This window comes from Podarcis liolepis (genome assembly GCF_965112155.1).
Source record: "Podarcis liolepis genome assembly, chromosome: 2".
Classification (NCBI taxonomy): domain Eukaryota; kingdom Metazoa; phylum Chordata; class Lepidosauria; order Squamata; family Lacertidae; genus Podarcis; species Podarcis liolepis.
The window spans coordinates 64,797,856-64,818,960 of record NC_139555.1 but is presented as its reverse complement, the minus strand read 5'-3'; the positions used below and the strand labels follow the sequence as shown (position 1 = coordinate 64,818,960).

Below are 21,105 nucleotides of genomic sequence, written 5' to 3'. Positions count from 1 at the left end.
ATCTGATCCATGAATACCTGAGAATACATCCCACTGACATTGATAAAATTTACTCCCAAGTGATTGTGTAGACGATTGTGCTATGCAACTTTGTATTTCTGAAGAACTATATCTATTTCATTTGAAATAATTCCTAACTGCCTTTCACCGAAAGGTTATAGAGTGCTACACAAATGTGTGACAAAAACCCATTTATTAGAATGCCTCAGAGGAAAGGAAGTCAATATAACTAGAGTTACCCAGTAGCTGAGAGGCAGGGGAATCAACATCATATCAGTATAGACAAGGTTTATCAGCAATGAAGTTGTCTAGAACTTGAGGCAGTTTTGTGAGACTACAAGCACTCTCTTTCTGTGATTTTAGGAAAGTCTGAAAACCTGATTACCCATGTGTTTTGGACATGTTTCCTCCTACATATTTTGGGCCAAACTACACATGATATTAAATAAACGTGACAGGATAACATGCAGCTCTTGAAAAATGCAAATAGCATCTGCTCAGCTGAGAACTGATAAATATTGGAATCACAGCAGGCAGGGAAGGAGAATTTCACTCTTCCCTCCCCTGATGCAGTCCTGAGAGGTATCCATCTCTGAAGCTGTTAGCTGCTTTGTAGGACAATCCCTGTCTGTTGACAATGGAGGATTTCCTCACAGGCCAATTACTAGCTTGGGAAGAGGGCTTAACTTCTGGCTGCAGCAAGAGAGGAAGGAGTTACGGTAAATTTCACCTCCATGGCTGTTCTGATTCCATTAATCATCATCCTCATGGATGGAAAATTTAATAAATATCATTTAAGAAAATCATCCTCATGATGCTTTTGTACCTGGAAAAAAACAACAGCCTTGCACATTATAAATGTGGAGGTGCAAAGACATGTTTATCTCTTAGGTGTACAGTGGTACCTCGGGTTAAGTACTTAATTCATTCTGGAGGTCCGTACTTAACCTGAAACTGTTCTTAACCTGAAGCACCACATTAGCTGCCACTGCACTGCCAGAGCACAATTTCTGTTCTCATCCTGAAGCAAAGTTCTTAACCCAAGGTAATATTTCTGGGTTAGCGGAGTCTGTAACTTGAAGCGTATGTAACCTGAAGCGTATGTAACCTGAGGTACCACTGTACTTAAATTATTGATTCCCTGGTTTCCCAAGAAAATGTCCAGGACTTGAATTTCTCCTCCAGGAACTCTTAAGACTAGATTTGGTTTCTCATACTCTTCATTTATGCATATTTATCTTGTATTTTACTTAAAACTATAGAGGAATGAATTTTTGAATATTTCTCTCCCAATCCCATTAGGGCACAATGGGCGGAATTCAGTGTTGCCCTAAGGTGATTGTTCCATCAGGACAAGCATTTCTGCTTCACAGATGGAATTCTCTCTTCTCTCATTCCCTTGTGTTCTTCCAACTCTCCATAGTGGATTTGAGAGAGGCACAGTGGGAGGGAAGAAAGCCCCATTGTACTAGTACAACCCCTTGTGCTGGTTTCCACTAGCAGATTGGGTTAGTTGAATCTGCCCATGGTGTTCTGTCAGAAACCACCAATTTCTCATTCCTGAGGTCAGCATTAGTGACCTGGTGGACACCTTGCTATAGAAAAAAGGACTACTAAACTAATAGTGATCTTTATTTGATTTTCAAAGTTAATCTCTTGCTGTATGTTGATAAATGAAAGAAAAAGTGTCCTGCTGGGCGCTTTGTAGAGGTAGAAAAATTGTGGCTGTGGGTGGGGGGAATGGTTAGGAAAGGAGTCATTTAATGTGAAGAGGAGGAGGAGGAAGAAGAAGCAGCTTCCTTTATTAGTACATGTTTTAAGAATCAGCTTAATCAAGCCCTCTAGCTACTGTGCATTGTCCAAGGTCTCCTTTATAAACAAGATTAGCCACCCACACATGAGACCCCATCAGGATCAGTTGCCTGGTGAATAAGCTGGGTAATTCAACTGGCTTTCTGCAGACCAAATAATATTTGGCATGACTTCATAGACTTGTGGTTTTGATGAAGCAGTAGAAGGATATGTTATTAATATTTAGAAGCACTTTACAAAGTAAAGTAAGGGGGAAAGACAGGACCCTGCTCTAAATCTAAATTTTGACAGTGGAGGAGAGACAACAAAAGGAAGACACAAGTGTTAACATAAATTAAAAAGGGAAGAATTAAGCAAATATACTCATACGTGCTAAAAGTTGTCTTTGGATATGGGTGTTATAAAAATGATGGAGAGAAAATGTGCATTTTGAAGAGGGAAAAGAAGGAAGAGAGCTGACATCATGTAAGGATTCTCAAAAGGAATTAAAGGCATCAGTCTTCAAGGGAAGATGGGAAGAATTATTTCAGAGAGTGAAAGTCTTTGTTACAGCTGAAGGGGCAGAGTACTTATGCACATAGGAGTAAATCTCCTTGATCATCTCAGGGCTTACTTCTGAGGGCATATGCAAAAGCTCAGATTGGAAGCTTTCCCATGCAAGGAAAAATCTTCACTTGTTCAATATCTGCATGTCAGGCTGTTGTTAAAGACAAAAGAACACAACCAGTAGTAGTAGTATGTAGAAGAAGAAGAGGAGGAGGAGTTTGGACTTGATAGCCTGCTTTTCACTCCCCTTAAGGAGTCTCAAAGTGGCTAACAATCTCATTTTCCCTTCCTCCCCCACAACAAACACTCTGTGAGGTGAGTAAGGCTGAGAGACTTCAGAGAAGTGTGACTAGCCCAAGGTCACCCAGCAGCTGCGTGTGGAAGAGCGGGGACACGAACCCAGTTCACCATATTACAAGTCCACCGCTCTTAACCACTACACCATGCAGTTTCTCACACCACGCTGGCTCTAGAACAAATAGGGAACCCTAAGACTGCAATCCAATGTACACTTATTTAGGATCCCACTATTACCTGCCCTGCCCTCTGTCCTACCAGCTTTGAAAGGTCCTCAACAGCCAACAGGGCTTGAAGGAGGAGATGAGCAGTTCACCCTTGATTGCGCTGATCTTGGGATAGCAATGATATAGTCTTGGTAGATATATCAGACAGGCAATTGTAGGTATAAGACTGGATGGTGGGAGAATGGTCTGGGATATAGAAGTATAGGTATTATGAGTATACAATTACTGCTGAAAGCCATGGGATTTGATATCCCCACACTCCACACCCAGAACAGAATGCAGAGCAGGTAACCAAGAATCCTGAGAAACTGTGATCTCATTAAAGGTGGCATTCTTCCAGCAAAAATATAAGGTATTACGGCTCTCCGCCTTGCTTCTCATATGGTTCTCAACTCTTCCCTCCCAGTTGCTGCTCATGTTATTGAGGACATTTTCCTTCGATTTGGCACCTGCATGCAGAAATTGGTCCCTGAAAATCTGCTAACCCAATTTTGAATCTGTTATGTATTCCCATCTCTGGCATTGCTATCCAGCCCTCCCTGCAGTTAACCATCTGGAAAAATGGGGTAGAAGTTTTGAAAATGTCCGTGTTCATCCACTGGCAAAGTTTGCCCTAGGCATGTGCACACAGAACCCCTTCTGGGCAAACAGCTGCCTGTATCTGAGCGGCCTTATGCAGACTAAGGAACTGGGAACTGGCCCAACCTGAAATTGAAGGACACCGATTTCAGAAGGAGAAGATAGTCATGGTCAGAGAGTTTCGATGTATGTCTCGGGAGAAGGCATAGCCTTTTCACAAGCCATAGTCAAATTGACAATTATATATGACAATCTTATTTTGAAGGTTTTTCCAACAAATAATGGGATTGAGGATTAAAAACTGATCCTGTGTTGACAGTTTAAAGTTGACTCTGAATTCTGTTTCCTAAACCTGCCCTATGGAAAGGTATTTTTGAAGGAAGGGGCACAGATGGTATACTTTAACAAATAGGAAAGTAAGTAAATTTCTCTGGATTCTGACTTTTTTCTTTATCTTCATTTGGTGTGGGAAATCTTTGGCCCGCCAGATGTTGCTGAACTACAACTCCCATAACAAATGGCTTGCATGACAAATGGCTAGGGATGGTGGGAGATGTAGTTCAGTAGCATCTGGAGGGGCAACGATTCCCAACACCAGTTCTACTTGAATGCATTAACAAAGGTCAACGACTGAGCTGCCTTTCTCAACCTAGATACAAAACTGAGTGCCAGTTACAAATTGTAGAAAGAACACATGAGGCAAGAACTGTGGCTGCACAAAGAACTTTTTGAAACCAGTCAGGATTGCATGACTTAATGCCTCTTCATATAAAACATAATCTACAAAGCCACAACACTGTGGAAAGCTAGCTATGGAAGGAGTTCTAGGTCAAAACACAGAGAATGCATGTAGAAATGTCACTTAAGCAGGAAGTAAGAACTCTGCTCAGGTGTTAAGCCAAACATGTGACAATATAAAGAGTGCTAGTCAACTAAGTTTTACACATATTAGATATATTGAAATCAATACCTCTAAGTTCATATTCAGTCATTTCAGTGAGTAAAACTTAGTTGACTACTACCCCAGTAGTATTGTCTGTGCTAACCATGCCTCTAATGTCCCTGTCTCCACTGGCTCTGTCCTGACCTTCTTGCACTGAGCCAAAAGGTTTGAAAATATGTTCAGCAAAACTTGCAGAGAAGCCTCCAAAGAATTGTGGTGAGGCTTTTAAGGTCATTTTAAGCTGAACGTGCTTAGGGGCCTCCTTCCTACCAGTGCAGAAAGTGAAGGGTGAAACAGGCTGGTCACACAAGTGGGGATGTTGAGGGCAGAGGCAGTTCATGACCAGAGAAGTCATCATGGTTCAACGTTTTGTTATATTCCAGTTGGACGACCAGACTCCTAACAACCTTCTGAGCATATACATGAGTTATGGAATGATTAGGATCAGATCACGAGACTGCCCTATATATAAGCATGTTTGCAAGCTGTTGTAGCACCACTTTTATTTAATCTGGACCATGAGCAGCTTTTCTGACTATACTTCTGGTAGGTACCGTTTATTACTTTGTAGCTGTCTTATTGAAAGTGCAGCCCATTCCATGTTGCACCAGAAGCACCAGAGCATCCTATTAAAGAGGGGTGGGTATAGAATGTCACAATTCTTCTTTTAGTTGATATAGGGTAGTGGGATCCAGTTGGCATCACCAATGTTGTGTCCGTGGGTGAACTTGTACCTGTGATGATGTTCCCTGGCATCCACATCTATGGGGTAGGGGTGGGTAAGTGTGGTGGCCTGCTGAGGGTTGCATAGACATGCCACTGGAATCAACCTGGTTGTCCTGCCCTGCCCCATCTAGTGATGTGTTGCTACTGCTAGGTCTGAGCCCCCCCCCCGTGTGTGTCTGTGGATCCTGTGACTGACCATTCCCATTTTGGAAGCCATTTTGTGACAGCCATTTTGTGACAGAGACCATGGTATGCTCTCAAGTTTCTGCTGGCTGTTTTCTGTAATAATAAACATTGCCATTGGCTCTCAAGTTTCCAGATGTGCCCTTGGCCACCCCAAAGACTGGACCTCAGGGATACACAGTTGTATACACAGCCTTGGTGAAAAGAACAGCCATATTTATATGAACTGTTTACAGGGCTAGCACTTTGGGCTGCTTGTCACCACAGCTAATTGGCGCCAATCAAGTCATCATAGTTATTTCCATGGTGGGATGCCAGGAAATGCAAACGAGCACATAAGCGACGTCAAGAGAATCCACAAGTGAAGCATATGATTGTGAATATGTCAACTTAGGACAGATGGTGATGGTTTGGCCATAGTTCTGTCATCTCTCCTGCATGCCCAATGGTTATTAATCCTTGTCAAGATCAGAAATGGTTCAAAATAGCCATACTTCGTGGAAGATGTTTCCCTAAAACAGCAGTTATAAGGGAATTGTATGTATCATAAGGCTTTCTAGTCATTATACAATTGAAAGGTTTTAATATCATCAGTTGCATAACACCAATAGCAATTACCTTCTGTAAATCCAGAATAATTTCCCCCTCTGGAAACAGAAATGATTTATTCTGTAAGTAGTCAGACAGCCATCAAAATCAAACAGCCATGGATGCTATTTCCATCCCTCCAAAGATACTTGGCTGTAACACACACTTCCTCTGTCTGGGGAAAAGCCATGCTTGAAGTCTTATGAAAGGGCTGGTTTTGGATGACTTTTGAACCCTGATTCACTTTCATTAAAAGTTGGAGATCTTACGTATTCATGGAATTAAGTAAGCTCCATTTGAATTCAATGGAACCAGCTCACTTGTAAATGTGATTAGGGTTGTGGTCCTAGAGTAAATGACGGCCCTGATGCAGATTAAGAATGTATTTTCAATTAGATCAGGTAGTGGCATTCAAAGCCCCATTTATGCATGATATAATTACTTTGTAGATCAACCACACATTTAATAAGATCATATGAAGCTGGTAATCATGGCTCAACCATGAACATGTGCAATTCAATAGTGTATAATATGCCACATTCAAGTGAATTCCTGGGCAGGAATTTGATATGAAATTGGAACCTGGGTGAAACTGCATAAGTTGAACAGGAATTGCTTTGCTACTTTCGGCAACCTGTACCATGAGCACACTTTCCCCTTTCTGAACCGTTTTTTAAAGTGTCATTACACTAACCATGCATTCGGTGAAAATGGTTTGAGTCTAGAAGAAACTTGCCAACTTCCAAAACACAGTATTGTACACAGGACAGTTGAGAATCAATCTAGTTTTCTACATTTCAAGTACCAGATTGTACCAGGCCATTTGTAGTGTGGCACACTAAAGTGAAAAATAAGATCAAATAATCAAGGTTCATATATCCTGAACATTTTCATAAATATTTGGTGGATTCACCTTAGAGTATAACAGGTAATATGTCAGAGAATCTGGCTGACAAAAAACATTCTGCTTCTCTGGCATTTCCCATTTCCCACTTCCCTGTCTAAGCTGGTAGGGCAGCTGAGCTCTGGTAAACTTTAGACATGGCTGGGAAGTTGGGATTGCATCCAGCTCCCAATGCCATCCAATTCCCAGCTGAGAGAATTGTGTCTTGCTAGAGCTAGCACAGGTGGACTCTGGCTCAGACTGAGGTTTGCTTGGCATGATTATAGATAAGCCAGCAAATTCTGCAAAACTTGGACTCTTAAAATGTATTTTGGATGTTCTGCCAGTCCATTTCAGGCCAGATCCCAGTGTCTTGGATTTGAGCTCAGTTTGAAATGAATATAGACCAGGACCTTGGATGGTCTAAAGATCCTGGTAGCATCACCTAAAGCCAATGCTTGGAGTCTGAAACAATTTTCCAAAAGCTAAACAAACATGTGGGAAATCAGTTAACTCTGTGTCATTTCTGGTAAGATTTAGAGGGATTTACTTTTACCATACATAGATGGCTACTGTATTGGCAGAGGTGATAACAGGGCTTTTTTTTCTTCCACTCATCTGGTCTTAGTACAAAGGAATACGGCCAGGGAAGAAAAATGGAGAAAGCATCCATATTATATATGGCAATATTTCTTAATTTTTAACATCAATCTGTAAAACATTTGTAGTGGCCCAAAGATGATGAATGAAAACAAACATAACTCTTAAATAAAAAATCCAGGTACCAAAGAGCAAAATTTAATGAAAGCCAAAACTGTTAAATATGGTTTCTTGTTGAGAAAAATGTCAATGTCTTTAAGGGTTCCCCCCTCCCCACCACATTATTCTATATTTAAGAAAAGTGTAGTAAAAATACATATTACAAGTTAACATTTCCCCTCTTCTTCTGAATCATTCTTCTTTTTCTGCTCCCACCCTTCCACTGATCAAAAACATTTCAAAGATGAGTCTCATGCCCTAGTGTTACAGGCATTTGTCCTATCATAGAAGGCTTCTTCCCACAAACCCATCTAACTGGCTGGCTCAATTGTCAGATAGGTCTCTTTGATTCCTTTGCCACAAAGGCAACTGAGGTTTCTCTCTCTCCCTCTCTCTATATCTCTTTCAAAGTTTTATGGGCTATATTTTTTATTCCATACAGAAGAAAATCCTTGCACTCTGCTCCCATTGTATTTTACGGTGTAAGACAGTTGTGGGAGCTCTGGAAAACTCTTGTGTTTGAAAGAAAGATTGGGTCTCTTCTTGGACATCCAAAAGATCTCTTCATCAAAAACAGGCTTAGTTTTGTGAGCCGTGCACACCATAAAGACACACACAGAACTAAACTCAAAATGTAACCAAAGCAGACATAAAATTAAAAATAAGAATTAAGAATTGCACACGGAGAACAAGACCCTGAAGAGTTATTATCGGAGGCTGAGATCTGAGCCATGACAAACAGCTGGATGGAAGATGAAGACAAAAAGGCTTCCAGCAGCACGGAGAGAAAACAAAACAGGCACTAGGCATGCTGTGCCCTCTGAAGGGGATCTGCAGGTTCTGTGCTGCCAGTCTTATGAAGATGTCGTCTTAAGATGAGTGGAAGAAATTGATGGAATCACATAGTGCTGAATGGTACAATCAGTTCCTAGAAGCCAGTCTTTAATAGTTTTTGAAGCTTCATAAGCACAGAAAGTCATGTATGGTAGCTTATTTGTTTAGAGCCACTTGCCAGTCACACACACACATTTTTTAAAGCGACGTCATGATGGTCCCCACAACAAAGCCATTTCAGTCCGTAGCCTCTTATCGCATCCTTCTGCTTCCATTCTATGTTACAGTCTCCTATTTTACACTTTTATGTTACACACAGGTCTCAGATATTAGATATAACAAGTTGCTGTTATACTGATGGGTTTGCACTGGCACTTGGAGGAAGATTTAGCCCCTTGTAAAGTCTGGAATTAACATCCAGTCATGGGCAGATGCATTTGTGAGGACAGGAAATCGCCAAGGAAGGGTTGGGCCTCTTCCAGACCTACGATGGAGTAGGAGATACTTCCCTTGAATGGTTTTTCTTCAGGGCAATGTTTTCCACTCTGTTCGAGTATTTCACTGTTTACGGTGGTGATATCACACACATACGCACACGCACACACAAATGAAGCTTTTGTTTCAATGTAGATGTCAAGGAGCACATGACTGGGAGAAATACTGCTAGCAAGTCTGTTGTCTTGTGCTTTGGACAGCTCTCTGGATTTCAGTGTTTCATTGCGAGATTGGGTTTTATATCAGTAGCAAGTAGGGTACCAGCTGGTCAGTTCTGTGTGTTCCACTTCCCTTCACGATGATGGATGAGATGGAAACCATGTCTTTTGGCTTTTCTGCAAATGATACTGCTGGCCAAGATTTGATTCTTGAAACCGATTTTGCTTTTTAACTGTGGCCAGTTGTAAGCAATTATTATGGAAGGCTGGATCTAGGTGAATATTGGCATCTTGTTGTGGAAACTTTTAAAATTATTACTTTTTGGTCATCATAAATATCATGTAGCCCACTTATTCCATGGAATGTCCATCAGATCTGGCTTACAAAGACTAATAAACCAGATGTATACAAAACAGCCCTGATGTCTATCATTAACTGGTGGTGAATGGTTTTCTACTCAAAGATCACCACGGAAAGGAAACCTTACAGTAGTGTGGGAATGAGGAAATGGCTCTTGAAAAGGCAGTGAGGCAGTGAGGGATGATATGTGATCTATAGATATATTGATATTTTGCATTTTCTAGAGGAAACAGCCATGGTTATAGGCGGCTGCTGACCTGTCCTTGTGGTAGCCTGTCAAATTCCCATTTTGGGGACTGATATTTCCCACACTCACAACATTTAAACTCAGATAGCCACTTTCAAGCTCAGGAATACAGGTCACATTAACCTCTGTTTAACTAGGCTCTCCCAAATCCAGATACAACCACTTGCATCCCATTCAGAAGTCTTCCTACTCCTTTCTGCATGTTAGGCTTCCGCTTCAACTGCCTCAGAAATCCCTCATTCAATAGTGGAATTCTCTGTCAATGGCCTAGTTAGCTTTGTTGCAACAACTTTAAAACACAGTAGAGTCCTGTTGTCTCAGAGGAATTGTTCCCACCCACCCCCTTTCACTGTTAGTAGCGCAGACATGTATGGTTTGCATCCCAAACTAAACCTGATTTTAAACTTTTGAGCAGGGCAGGGCTGAGATCACCCTGACATCACGGGAATTAGTAAGAAAAATATATATATTGCACACACTAAGAACTTATTAACAACCAAGTTAAAAACAAAATGGCGCTGTCTTCCTCAGTGTTCCTGTAACCGTGTATTCAGGGATGTCTCCAAATTTTGTTCAGTCCAGTTGCCCTCTCCTTATTGCAGTACAGGTCATGCTTTCTGCCTGTGGATTTACTGCAAAATAAACACATACACACACACACACGAACAAACAAACAAAAACAAAGGAAAATGAATCTGGTTTCCTCTAAAAGATCCAGTGCATTGTCCCTCTTCTTGAACGGTTTGGTTTTTAGCACTGGAGAGGCTGGGGTTAGGGAGACCCTGCTCTCACCCAGAATATCCATCAAGGGTAATTATAATCCCGTCGCTCCCAGGGGTGTCCCAGAGCTGTGACCCATGCATGGAATCTCCTGCATAGTTTGGGGGAAATCGTGGCTCACCACCCGTCCGTTTTCTCCACTGCTGGTTCCTGCCGCAGATGCTCTGGGAAGGGTTGATGTTCGTATGGCTTCATTGATTGATTGCTGTGGGATCAAACAAAAACCCTTTTTAAGAGAGACAAGGGGGGTCTCCCCCTGTCCTTAGCAATGGTTGGGCAATTGTAATAGACAACATTTTATTTTTTCAGTCTAGCCTAGTACTCTTGGATCCCTTCCCTGTCAACTCTGCTTAGAAATGAACAAGTTACTCAGGCATACATATTCAGAGCAAACACATTTTTAAAAAGTCATTAATATTTATTCTATCAGAGTTTATTTTCCCTCTTGTCCAAAACACCCACATGTGAAGAACGTATCTTAGGGTAGAAAGTTTGCCACTGCGGTTAAAAAAAAAAAAATCTTAGGTGGTTCAATGGAAACAGTTCAGTTATCCCATATCTGAAATATACTTAAGGCAAGGTTAGGGGAAATTGTGTTCTTCATAACACTAATATGGATATTTGGTGGACTGGACAAGACCAGCAGATGCTTAATCATTTCTCTCTCCTCCCATTTTTTCCCTTGCAAAGCCTCACTCTTCCCCACTAGTTTTCAGCATGTCACCCGCTTCCAGCTCCCAAACTGAAAGAAGTGCAACAAGGAAGTTGACTTTGGAAGGACATTTGGGTGGCTGGCAAGGTTAGCAACATGAACCCAATTTGTAAATATTGTGATAAGCGTTGACCATGATGATGTAGAGGTAAGCATGATGTAGAAGAAAGTCTTAAAACTTTCTTTGTTCTCTCAGGGCACACAAGTCCTTTACTGGTCAGAATTGCTTATTGTCATAAGGATAAGAGTGAAAGATCACAAGAGTGCAATGAATAAGCTTTTCCACATAGTTGTCTCTCCCAACACAATAAAAACTGAATTTGAAGGGGGTTTTTATATACAACAGAGCAGGACATGGGAATCTCTGGCCCTCCACATGTTGCTGGACTCCCATCAGCCCCAGCCAGCCTGGCCAAGAGTCAGAGATAATGGGAGTTGTAGTCCAACATCCTTTTAGAGTGCCACAGATTCCCCAGCAGTATAGGCGAAACTTGAAGTGTAGTACAATTGATAGACAGTTAGGCATGGATATCAGAAACCAGGTTTTAATACCCATCAGCTTGAAAGTCACTGGGCAAGCAATAATATATCTCAGCCTAACCTATATCACAAGGTGGCTGTGGTGTTACAGGTATATTGCCTCTCTAAAATCTTTGCACCTTAAAACCCGTTTCCTCATTTGTGTATTAACTGTGAGATATATTCATGTTATACCTGGTTAATAAGGACAGAGTTACTTTTAATAAAAGGAAAAGCCTGGTGCCATCTGGCATTCGTTTCTACAGTTGTGTACAAATTAAAACAGTTGTCAGCTGACTGTTATATGCTGTTCAGATTCCACCTGAAGAGTTGGTTTGCACAAGCTTTCCCTTCTTTCTTTTCTTATTTTGTGGTTAATGGGTTGAGAAACTGAGTGGAAGAAGGCAGAGGAGTGCTGGAAGGAGAGCGTTGATATTTCTTTATGTATTCATGCTCTGTAGAAGTGTAATTTCTTTACAAAAAATGAATAACAACAAAAACAACAAATGCACAACCATTACTTTGGGTATGTCTTGAGTTCACAGATCATGGGACCAAGATGGTGGGCAAAGGCTATGTCGCTCTAAGGCTTTGGAATTCCTTACAAATGTAAACAATTCTGCACTTAAAGTACTGATTCAGAATTACAAAGCTGAATGGACAATAATAAAATATCCCTGCTTCTGCAAAGAAACTCAACGGTGGTTCATTGGATTGGGACACAATGACTTTTCCACACAGGACAGAGAGCTAATTTTAGAGCTGAAATCTTTGCATGGGTTAACTATGACACCATCAGGAGGCTTCACAAGAACAGACCTCATTAAGCGTGAACCTGCCCTGAAGACCTGCTTTTGTGATGCCTGAAAATATTTTCTCTGTCATAAGCAATGCAAGGCTGCTTAGAGCAATCCCAAATGTTATGGTATTCTGTGTCATTTAGATGAACAATTGCCTCGTAATGGCTCTGTAAGGCAAGTTGTTCAAGGCTACATAGTAAATTTCACACCTGAGTAAGGATTGTGCACCTGAAACTTGTGGATCTTTCCTGTGCAACTTGTCTCTTAGATATTTCCCCAGCGGTGCAACAAAAGGAACCAAATGGACCTTACACACTCAGGTGGCTGGGGATGCAGCAAAGGATTCTCTCTCTCCCTTTCCCCCCCAGAATGACTTTCCAATACCAATCGAATAGCCATGGCGAGATATGATTAAATTAGCCCAGAGCAATCCCATTTTAGCAGGGACAGAGAGCCAGATTACCTGGCCTGTTTTAGTTCTTAAACTCTGTTTCAAACCAGGTGAGGTTTTGTGTTTGTTAAGAATGCTGGAATCATAGGCTTCTACACATGTCCCACAGCTATTAATTCTGGCTACAAACCATTTGCAAATTCGCTCTTACTCAGGTCTTATTCAGCTGGACACTAAATAGGCCAGGGAAAATTCATTTCCTTGGCCTTTAAATATTGACGGTCTACCCTAATAGCCATCCTAGTCTGGATCCATTCCTAAAGGAATATTAGGAGTCTGGCTGGTATCAGAAAGAAGGTGTGAAAGGCCTGTGAATGTGTTGCCACCTTCATCCGTTTTGATTCACTTCTGGACTTGTAACAAAACTCGATTAAGGCAACCAGCATGGCTAGTCCAAGCCCACCGATGAGGATGTAGAAAACACCGGCTACGTTGCTGAGACTCAAAGCACTTGTTTTGTCCTACAAGAGAAAGGAAAAGGGAGAAGGGATGTGGGAGGGGGAAACATGCTGTTAGCACAACACTATTCTTCATAACAACGACACAAAGTGCTACATATGAGACAATAAACCTGGGAAGCCACCACTTGTTTTAAAACACACAGAAGACATTTCAACTTCCCTTCTTTGCATCTGAATATTCTTCCCCCACTGAACACACAAAGTTGATTAAACACTTCAGTGGCTTTGCAACTCTTTGGGAAAGGTGTGGACTAGATGTATCGAATCATCCTTAAATACTTATGTGCCCTCAAATGCCTAGGGACTTTCAATTATTGATATAAAAATGTTATCTACTGTGAGCTGACATTTTGCTAGTCTCCAATCTTTTTCTCTCCTAAAATAACTCACTCTCTTGGAAATGCCTATTCCTTTTCTTCTTTGATTGTTTCCCCCGCAACTTCTGTTGCTGAGCAACAAATCAAAATCACTTGCTTTATTCTCCTCTGACATGGCCCTCCCCCTTTATGCAATATCCAGGTTGCAGTGACACTGAAAAGGTGCTCGCCGTAGACATGCATTTGATTTCTATTCAAAAAAGCAGTTATTATGTGCCTATGTTCAGTTGATGCATTTAAAAAAAATATTGATAAAGGAGGGCTATTAGTCACCTATTGATCATCTTTAGTGTTTGATGTCGATTGCAAACTTATTTTAAAAACACCCAGTAATTAATCTGCCCCTGTTAAATATATAGGTATAATTCTTCCCTATTTTACAAAGGTAGAAGCTGATCTGTAATACCGGTATTAGCATTAGCAGCACAGCAAGCACTGGTGTCTATACATCTGATTCAGTCTGAGTTTTAGTTAGTTAGCTAGTTTCACACCTAGTTAACAATATGCAGACCACAGATATCAGATGGTTGCTGAGATTTACCTGAGGTAAATAGTGCTTGAATAGGCTGTTCAAGTCAGAGGTACATTTCTACAAGGGATTATTGAGTCATAAAAGTTTAACATAGAACAGTGTTGTTTATGTGTGTAAGTCAGTCAGTTCCTGAATTTTCAGCAATATGGTTCCAAGACCATATTACACCTTTCAAATAAAAAAGGGACTTTGTCACGGCTGTCATAAATATCAGGTTCATGTCATTAATGCAGCCGGCAAATGTAAATGTAAGATAAAACCAGACAAATATTATAAAGTTTGATAAAAGTCGACACACATCCTCTGCGCTGAAACCAAATGATTCAGAATGTAGCAAATATGTGTCGAAATGTCCGCCATATTCTAAAATGTTTGTCTGCTTTCATTAACTGATAGTGGTCTTGACAAGTAGGAATATATATATATTTAAAATGTTTAATCTTGCTCCTCTTTTCCAGTTCAGCAGCGGGGATGCTTGCCTTACTTTTACTTGCTCACCTACTCAGTTCTCTCTCAATAAAACACAGCTAGTTCAAAGTGTTCAAAGTGTATGTTTCAAATGCTAAAGCCTATGGATTGAATCACAAATCTGTGCTCTTTAGAGACAGCCAATTCTTCTTTTGCAGGGGATACTGGAAACATATGCTGTGCTTTCTGAGACTCAACAGATAAAAGCTTGGCAACTTTATGATGCAACTTTTCGTGGTTCTTTCAAAAGGAAGGTGGAAATGCAACACCCTTGTCAGATTTGTGTTTTATTTATCATTTTCGATTTTGGTGTGAGTTTTTAGTATAATCAGTTATAATGTATTCATCTATAGGCAGTCAAGCTTCTAGTTCCCTCACACAGCCTCTTTGTAGCTTCATAATAACCCCAAAGCTATATGACCTATAAATTCAAATTATAGTGTTGCTTTCTGACAATGGAGCTTACCATGCAGATACCTTTGGCATGGAGTATTTGTTCTCCCCTCTCTTCTTTATGCACTGAAATGTGAATGCTAGTAGACTGCGCTCCTTTATTATATTGGCTTACTCAGTCCTTCAGAACCCTAAAATTCTGAGATGGAAATAAGAATCTCTGCTCGAGAAATGAGCTCAATGCACACTCAACTCTTCTCTAGCCTTTCCCATGCCGATGAACCATTAATCCAGATTCATCTTTCATGCATTTTCTAATTGTAAACATTCCAGCCTTTTCGAATTATCTATTTTATTACGATTCTGGTGCTCAAAAACCCATCGCACTAGTTGCCCATCTGCAGAAAGAGGATATTTGACAGCCGGTCTCCACTTTGAAGATCTGATCATGTTCTTTTCACATTCAGAAGCATAAATATTAGCTCATGCTTTTTGTTTGTCCCTCCCCTTTCCTCTCACTCACACAAAATGAGAGGGGAAATGGATAAAGAGTGAGAGAGATATGTTCAGGGTGTGCTGTGTGTGCAACTTGGGGTTCAAATTTCCTTCTTTCAGATTTCCAGAGATCTCCTGATAGAAACTTATTCACACATCAGTGCTTTGATTCTTAATGAGCTGCCAATGGGGGCATGTAATTGTAATGGAAATACACCCAAGCTTGAATTACCACACAAGTACAATCAACAGCAGTGCCATTTATACATCTGCTCAATGTCTATAGGCTGCATGGCACAACTGGGACTCAGAGCCGTTTTCCTAATTTTCCTTCTTGCTACCACAGTCGAGACAGGCCAGGGTGTGTGGAATGGCATGAAAAATATGGGTTATGAGGCCGAATGAAGCTTGGCTGGAGAGAGGGAGAGAGAGGGAGTGTGTGCACTTGTCAAAAATCCAGTTGTCACAATGTAGATTTAGGCTTGAAACTGCTCCACAGGCATCTTGCCACTTCTTCGCTCTCAGGTTTTCTTTGCTAGAAGGATGGCGTTTCTAATTGCAAAGAGGTTCTCTGGAGAGTGACTATTGTCTTGCAATCACATAGTTCCTTCCCAGCTGGATGTTGGCACCAGGGTCATTGCCACACACCGCAAAAGCAAGAAAACAATTCCAGCTTGCCATGGCTTGCCTTGGCTTCTTGGCTCCAAAAGACCATGCCTGCTGCTTTTTCTTACAGTCTCCTGACTTAATAGCACTCGTAATAATAGAAGAGAATGGGGGTGGGGGGGAGGGAAAGGCACCAATCCCTGCACTAACTGCCTGAGAGAATCAAACTCTTTCCCTCAGCTGCAGAGCCTTGCTGTTTGGGCTTTGTGACAGATGCTCTCCCAAGGAGTTTGCCCATCATGCAGCCGGCTTATTAGTGGGAGTGTAAATGTCACAGCGTGTCTCCTGCAGAGGGAGAGTTACATTTGAGGGAAGAGAAGGAGGGAAGAGGAAGATTGGCAGGTGAAAAGCAAGCAAAAAAGCCCATCTTTCAGAAATGTTCCTGGCCTTGTTGCCATGGTGACAAGGCACCTTCCCGGTCTGCTTCTATTTAACTGGTGGCAGTTTATCCCTCATCCCGTTTCTTGCCATTTTATTCTGCTCTGACAGGAAGAAAAGAAAACTCTTTAAGGACCAAGTTCCCTGACTCCCTTCTCACCTTAAGGGGATTGACAGAAAGCACCTTTGCACCACTTAGAAGGAGGTAGAGGAGTTTGATGTTGGTCTCTGGAGCACAAATGAGTATGTCAGGCCAATATGAAGCATCCTGCATCCACCTCAAGAGCAATGCCATTTGACATGGTCATTTAGGGACTTCATATTTGTAATTTACAGAGGTGCCTTGCAACTTTTGTTTCGTGAACAGCCAATTCTCTTTTCTAATGTGGGAATATATTCCTCAGAACTCCAGATTCTGGAAATTCAGTCTTATACAACATGTGTATGCAACTGCACAAGATATATAAGGGAAGTAAAACATGTGACAGTGCAACACTATACTTGTCTGCTCAGAAGTATGCCCCATTTTACAGGACTTATTCTCAGATAAAGTGTGTTTAGGATTGCAGTCTTAGCCGCTGAAGTGTGAGGTGCTTATTAGTATTCATGAGTGGTGTGAAAGAAAAGAAAACTGAGAAATTTGGAAAGCAGTAACAACGAAAACTAGATTTTATTTATTTATTTATTTATTTTAAGGAAACTTCCTGGTATGCAGAGAACTATGTAATATTTAACATTATGGTAATATTAATCTTTACCCTGTAAAATAAACAAACGAGTCTTACAGCTCAAAGTAAGGGACCTTCAGCTCAGAGAAAATCCATCCATGGCCATGTAAGAACTTGTGGGCTAGTATAGTTCATTTGTTAGGCCTCTGGCACTTCTGAAGCCCAGTCCTTTGAAAGGCAAACCACTGACTGTGACATAAAGCCCTTTAAAGCTCTATTCTGGGAAGATTTTCCCTCATTTCCCAATAGCTATGAAGTCAGTGTTGTGTTCAGAAGGAGATGACCTGGCAAAGACTTGTGTTTGTAATTACATGTTTTTAAATTCCAGTTTATGCTTGAGGTTCTGGCAGGTTATTGTGCAAAGGGAATGCTTTGTCTGAGGGGCAACACTGTGGAAAGTTTATGCATAATACTGAAACTAGGAACTTAAGCTGGACTTTAATGGGACTACGGCTGCAAACCTATGCATGCTTACTTGGGAGTAGGCCTCACTGAAGACAGTTAAAAAATATATAAAATTCTGCGTGTTCATCTTCATCCCTAATCTTTGGACTTGATTAAGAGTCTGTGGTTGGAGTCTGTGGTCCTTGATGCAGTCCCTCATACTTAAATCAAGGGAACAGAAATGTATATCTTGCCACTCACTCTGTTATTATTAGACCAAGCTACGTGACAGATATATTTATTAACAGTCTGTTTTGCTTATATAATTTAAGTTGGAGAAAAGCATTTCCTTCTATTCTGAGCTTCTAGTTAATGCACATGTTACTTTAAACCACATGAGGACACTGTTTGTCTAGTAAACTTGTTTGTAGCATCTTTGTCTGTTAACTCCCACCCCTGAAAACTGAGCCATTTCTCCCAACTTGTTGAGACAAGATGTCTGCTATTCTCTCTCTCTCTCTCTCTCTCTCTCTCTCTCTCTCCCTCCAACCAAGATAAATCTGCTCCTGCATGAATAAAGCCTTTGAACTCCAGAAATTGTAAGTGATCATTTCAATCTAAATCACCAAAGCTGCAAACTCTCATAACACATGTAAGCAATAAAATGACCGGATGATTAATTTGTTGCTAGGACTGAGTGAAGAAAATGTGGTTGTCTTACTGAGACAACGCAAACTTCCTACTGCCACTTCTGAGGGTCTGTGAAGTGCTGAGGCCACCACTGCACCTGCATTCCAGCCACTCATGGTGGCAGTAGCAGGTGTGGGCAGGCAGAATGGACCTTATATGTGCACTAGTTTCAGGCTGATACAGTCATTGGGCCCACATCAGGCCTGATGTTCACCAGCACTGGCTGTGAGAGTAGCTTATGATCCAGTGCATGTCAGCTCAGAATTGCAGTGTCCTTGGAACACCCAATTTCCGGGCCTCCCTCAGGGCTCTGCTGCTAGGGGTATCACTGGCAGCTCTTTTGCCTGCCCATTTGAGCGGTGGAAGTGGGAGGTCTTGGCTAGTGGAGTGATGCTTGAGTCCTTTTGCCATTGGTGGGTGGAAGAAAGCTGGATAAGACATCAGAAGCAAGTGGAGGTAAGCTCTGCTCAATGCAAACTCCCCATAGCCCAGTGTGAGATGGGTTTGGCTCACAATCTCTTTAGGTAGAAGGGAATATATGGATTGAACAGATTAGATTCTTTAAAAATGGAAAAGTCAGCTAGGTGTTTTGTTTGAAAATTCAGCTCATTAAAAAAAACACATATAAGCTGAAATGTAAAAAAAAAAAAGTTTCTAAACACATTTGCCATTTGCCTACTTATATATTGCACAACAGTTGCACTTTTGGGTCTTCCTATACCTAATTCTACACAAGATTTAGCACCTGAAAAATCCATGTTATCTTTTGAAATTGGGACTTTTATGTAAAATATGACAGTTGTGAAAGGGATGACAGTCTACAAGGCCCTCATTAGAGAAAATTAAGTGCAAGAAGAGATTGTGTATGAATTGTAACGTGATTGTGTCTGTGGTTAAGCCATGTATTGTAGTTCCAGTTTGTGCCTGTGGGTATGCATTCCCATATATGTATGCAAGTAAGTAAGTAAGTAAGTAAGTAAGTAAGTAAATATCAATGGGGATGAGCACCATGATTTGCATCATGTGACTCTCCTGGTAAGCACTTTATACATTAATCAGCTCACATTTTCTGTTTCCCCACTGATGTGCACATACAGCTTCTTGTATTGCTCAGCTTACCCATGTGCAACAGCATTCAGTACTGACCTACGTAAATGAAGAGTGGATGGGTTCATTCTGCTTGCAGGTAGCAGAATCCAGTAAAGGTTGGGGAAGATGCAGCAGCTGTTTTATGCATGCAGATTCCCTACTCCACTGGTAAGCCGGTATCTGTGTCAAGTTCTCTGAACTGCTACATAGCCACATGTGTGAGGCCGTTAGAATGCAGTGGACCCACCTGGCAAATAGTGAGTTGCATTGAGGATCCACTTGGGGATCATTAGATGGCAACGTAGCATAGGTGCCAACTCCCTGGGGCCTGGGTGCTCAAGCACCCACAAAATTCCCTGTGAAGGCACCCACAAATTTCAGTACCAGGGCCATGCACGCTGCATGGCACTATCAGCCCCGGGCTCCCACAGTCGCAGGGCCAAGTTGGCACTCCTGCCATGTAGGTACTCTAGTCAGTGGCTGGATTCTGTAAACAGTTCACAATAAGTGCTATCGGCCTTCAGAACTTGCCATATGTATGTATGTATGTATGTATGTATGTATGTATGTATTTTTAAGGAGAAGACAACGCTCAACATTTGATGTGTACCTCCATTTTTATTTTGATCTAATTTTGCTGTGTATTAATTCTTCTTAACCTTCCTTTCTTCAGAGCAGTGGCGTAGCGTGGGGGGTGCAGGGGGGCCGGCTGCACCGGGCGCAGCACCTGGGGGTTAGGATTAGGGGCCGCAAATCCACGGGTTAGGGGGCGCAAATTACTTGCCTTGCCCCGGGTGCTGACAACCCACCCTACGCCACTGCTTCAGAGTTTCCTGGGTGCTGACAACCCACGCTACGCCACTGCTTCAGAGTTTCCTATTCACATGGTTCTGAGCTACAAAATTTCCAGTGCTAGCTTTCCTTTTCTTTCCCCCCTCCCCCTTTCCCTTTCTTTCTTTCTTTCTTTCTTTCTTTCTTTCTTTCTTTCTTTCTTTCTTTCTTTCTTTCTTTCTTTCTTTCCCTTTCATTTATTCATACATTTTCTCAGCAATCCCAGCATGCAGAATTAATAGATTTTACACACGGAGGGTCAAGAAGCTCTCACAAACCTCATGAATAGCCACGGTGATGTTTACATGCAATTCACACGTTTGGCTTCTCATCTCTATAAGAACATGCAGTTAATGTGATCCACACTGACGCCGTAGGATTCACGTAAACCCCTGTGCCCCTTTCTGCTCTGCTCTCTCATTCTAGTGTGTGGAAGGTGACAGGAAAAGAGATACAGTATTGTAGTGGTTCTGAGTTCTGCTGCCGCTGCTTGTTTTAAATGGGATCAGTGCCACAAGGATTTTTGTTTGGAACACAGTAGCTATGGGGTTTTTCCAGCACTGATAAAGGTGGCCTATTAGCAAAGGCACCGAAAAAGCCCCTGAAAGCACATAGCTAAGTAGTTACTCTTCATATGAATGGTAATTGCTGAGCTTTTTGTAACATTGTAGGAGATGAAAAAATGTCTGAATTTAACAGGAGATTCTGCCCAG

General features: G+C 41.5%; 1 protein-coding gene across 7 annotated transcripts in view; it reads right to left on the bottom strand.

Annotated features, from left to right (window-relative positions):
• Window positions 1-7,560: 7,560 nt before the first annotated feature.
• GRIA1 (glutamate ionotropic receptor AMPA type subunit 1) overlaps window positions 7,561-21,105 on the bottom strand; it is a 190,880-nt gene continuing 177,335 nt past the window's right edge. For 2 of the 7 annotated variants that reach the window (XM_083488344.1, XM_083488345.1), the window contains exons 15-17: window positions 13,227-13,361; window positions 10,540-10,644; window positions 7,561-10,270 (exon numbers count right to left, since the gene is read on the bottom strand). In XM_083488344.1, coding sequence (XP_083344470.1) covers window positions 10,268-10,270; window positions 10,540-10,644; window positions 13,227-13,361 — 243 coding nt within the window. In that variant the 3' untranslated portion in view covers window positions 7,561-10,267. Of the gene's footprint in view, window positions 10,645-13,226; window positions 13,362-21,105 lie in introns of those variants that run through there. The other 5 variants (XM_083488341.1, XM_083488342.1, XM_083488343.1 and 2 more) reach the window with 4 other exon arrangements.